Genomic DNA, 2,829 nt, shown 5'->3' with positions numbered 1-2,829 from the left:
TTTTTTTTTTTTTTTTTGGGTATAGAGCAATAAATGCAAATTTTTAGGGCTCAGGGCCAATACCTAGCTACACTGACTGATTCCTTTTGTCCTTTTGTTGTATCCAACATTTCTATGTTTTCAATGATGGCATAGTGAAGTCAGAAATTGTACTATAAAAGGGAAAATTCTTTTAAAATACTAGTAAGTATGTGAAATCCTTTTGTGAGTTTTTACTCCTTAAGTGAATTAGCTTAAGCTACCTCTTGGGGCTAAAGAGGGGGCGGTACTGTACTCCACTTCTGACTTTATGTCGTTTGAGGCTCAGAAACACATTGTCATCAGAAGCATTTGTTGGTTTTCCAGTGTAGTTGTACTGCAGTATTGGCCTACTGTAGCTGGTCTTTTGATATCCTGCCTGGTATCTTAGTACTCTGTAGCATATCATCATTGAGTTTAAGAGGTTAGAAAGTCAAAAGGAAGGAGTAGCATGGAACTAGACTTAATGAAATAAGAGTTTCAAAAATTACCTTTCAGATTTTGAATCCCAGACAATTACAGTCAATAGAATGTGTATTTGGCTGTTTCTGTACCTTATTTTATATGTTCAAATCTCCTAGAACCTGTTCAGTTGTGTAAGTCAGAGCAGCGTCCATCTTCCCTCCCAGTTGGACCTGTGTTGGCTACCTTGGGACATCATCAGACTCCTACACCAAATAGTACAGGTATAGATATGCATAATTTCTTTATTTCTCATAACTCTTTATTAAAATTTGAGGTTTGTTTGTGACCTCTGATGAGGAGGGGGGAAAGTTGAAGAAATGTGTTGTATATTTCTGTTGGAGATATCTTAGTTTTAACATTACAGTTCCATACATGAAGTGGTTAGCTCTGTGTTTGAAAGAAAAGCTTTAGTAAGTAAGTATTATTTATTTATTTTAAAATTTTTTAATTTTATTTTGAGACAGGGTCTCACTCTGTCACTCAGGCTGGAGTGCAGTGGTATGATCAGGGTTCACTGTAGTTTTGACCTCCCAGGCCTCAGTCTCCCAAGTAGCTGGGACCACAGGCACACACCACCACACTTGGCTGATTTTTTAGTTTTTGTAGAGAGGAGTCTTCCTATATTGCTCAGGCTGGTCTCAAACTCTTGGGCTCAAGCAGTCTTCCTGCGTCAGCCTCCCAGTGTGCTGGGATGATACAGGCATGAGGCACCATACCTGGAATAATAATAATTTAAATAAAATAAAATATTACAGAGTTTTGTTTTTTACCTTAACATTCATTTGGTGATCTATGTTGACTTTCTGAAAAATTTACTCCAGCTAGACTTGCATACTTTCTAGCTGACACAGAAGTGCACAGAATAAAAACGGGAAGTCCTCTTTACTCTCCCCCCAGTAATTTGCATACGTGTATGTGCATATACACTTATGTTGTGTATTTTTATTGTTTTTGTTTAAACCTAAGTTAGGTAATGTGTTTCTGTAACTTGCATTTTTCCTTTAACAAAGAACACTTAGGGCACTTTCCATGTTTGTAAAATTAGGTCTACAGCATTCTTTTTACAGCTGCCTAGGCAGGTATTGCTTGTTTTTTCCACTGATGGACATTTAAATTTTTTCCAGTGTTCTTCCACTATAAACAATACTTCAGTGATATCCTTGTACAGCACCTTTGTCATATGTGTATTTTTTTAGAAAACATTTATCAATCTTTCACCTTTTTGTCAGTTTTATAGTCAGAAAAAAGATACTTCATTTTAATTTGCATTTCTTTTTTTTGTTTGTTTTGTTTTTTTGTTTTTGAGATGGAGTCTCACTCTGTTGTCCAGGCTGGAGTCCAGTGGCACCATCTCGACTCACTGCACCCTCCACTCCCCGGGTTCAAGCGATTCTCCTGCCTCAGCCTCCTGAGTAGCTGAGAATAAAGGTGTGCACCACCACGCCCCCACCAGTTTTTGTATTTTTAGTAGAGACGGCATTTCACCCTGTTGGCCAGGCTGGTCTCGAACTCCTGACCTCAGGTGATCTATCCACCTTGACCTCCCAAAGTGCTGGGATTACAGGTGTGAGCCACCACGCCCAGCCTGCATTTTCTTAATTCGTTTAAGCTTATAGTCTTTATTTTTTCTCTATTTTACAGGGATACTATCAGTGTTAGATACTAGATTTATTCTTGTTTTAAAATTAATTAAATGTATGTTGAATAACTTGTAAGACAAAACTCAAGGATGCATCTAGCACTTTTCACACTATTAAACCTGGAAACCAAAACCAAAACCACTCTTGAAGAAGTGGGAGATCAGCCGCTTTTGTTCATCCTCAGATTTTTTTCCTGGGTAGGATTTTCCTATGTAATAATGAATTTTAAAATTGTGATTTTAAAATGTGTGATTTTAAAATTTGAATTAGTAAAAGTACTGATGCTTTTACTTTGATCTTTACTATTTAACAGCGTGGGCAGGTGCCTTTGAATTTTGAAAGAAAAAAAGTAGCTCCCTTACTTGAAGCTCTTGGGAAAAAGCTGATGAGCAATTTGAATAATGAAATTGAAATATTTTGGCTGACTTCTGTATTTCCTGAGCTGTGTCACCTCTTCTTCATTTAAAAGATAGTACCTGTTTGTTGTCATTTGTATTTTTATGTCAGAATTTTGAAACAGCCAAAATTATAAAATTTTTTTGTTTGGAAATACATAAAACTAGCAACAGACTTTGAATAAGTGAGAAGCTCTTCTTATATACATTAATTTTAGTAAAAATTATTTCCAGAAGATAATCTTCTGAAAACTATTTCAGTTGAAGATATTTCAAAAATGTAACACTTTAGAGTAGATAGATTTAAACAA

At 36.0% G+C, this 2,829-nt stretch overlaps 1 protein-coding gene across 14 annotated transcripts in view; it reads left to right on the top strand.

Annotated features, from left to right (window-relative positions):
* The window catches only part of OSBPL9 (oxysterol binding protein like 9), a 176,195-nt gene that overhangs the window by 145,062 nt on the left and 28,304 nt on the right, over nucleotides 1–2,829 (top strand). For all 14 annotated transcript variants that reach the window (XM_017875421.1, XM_017875422.1, XM_017875420.1 and 11 more), the window contains one exon: nucleotides 600–704. In XM_017875421.1, the coding sequence (XP_017730910.1) occupies nucleotides 600–704 (105 nt within the window). The remainder of the gene's footprint in view (nucleotides 1–599; nucleotides 705–2,829) is intronic.

The sequence above is a fragment of the Rhinopithecus bieti genome, unplaced genomic scaffold, assembly GCF_001698545.2.
Source record: "Rhinopithecus bieti isolate Rb0 unplaced genomic scaffold, ASM169854v2 scaffold_10017, whole genome shotgun sequence".
Classification (NCBI taxonomy): domain Eukaryota; kingdom Metazoa; phylum Chordata; class Mammalia; order Primates; family Cercopithecidae; genus Rhinopithecus; species Rhinopithecus bieti.
The sequence above is the reverse complement of the archived record's forward strand: the minus strand, read 5'-3'. Positions and strand labels throughout refer to the sequence as shown.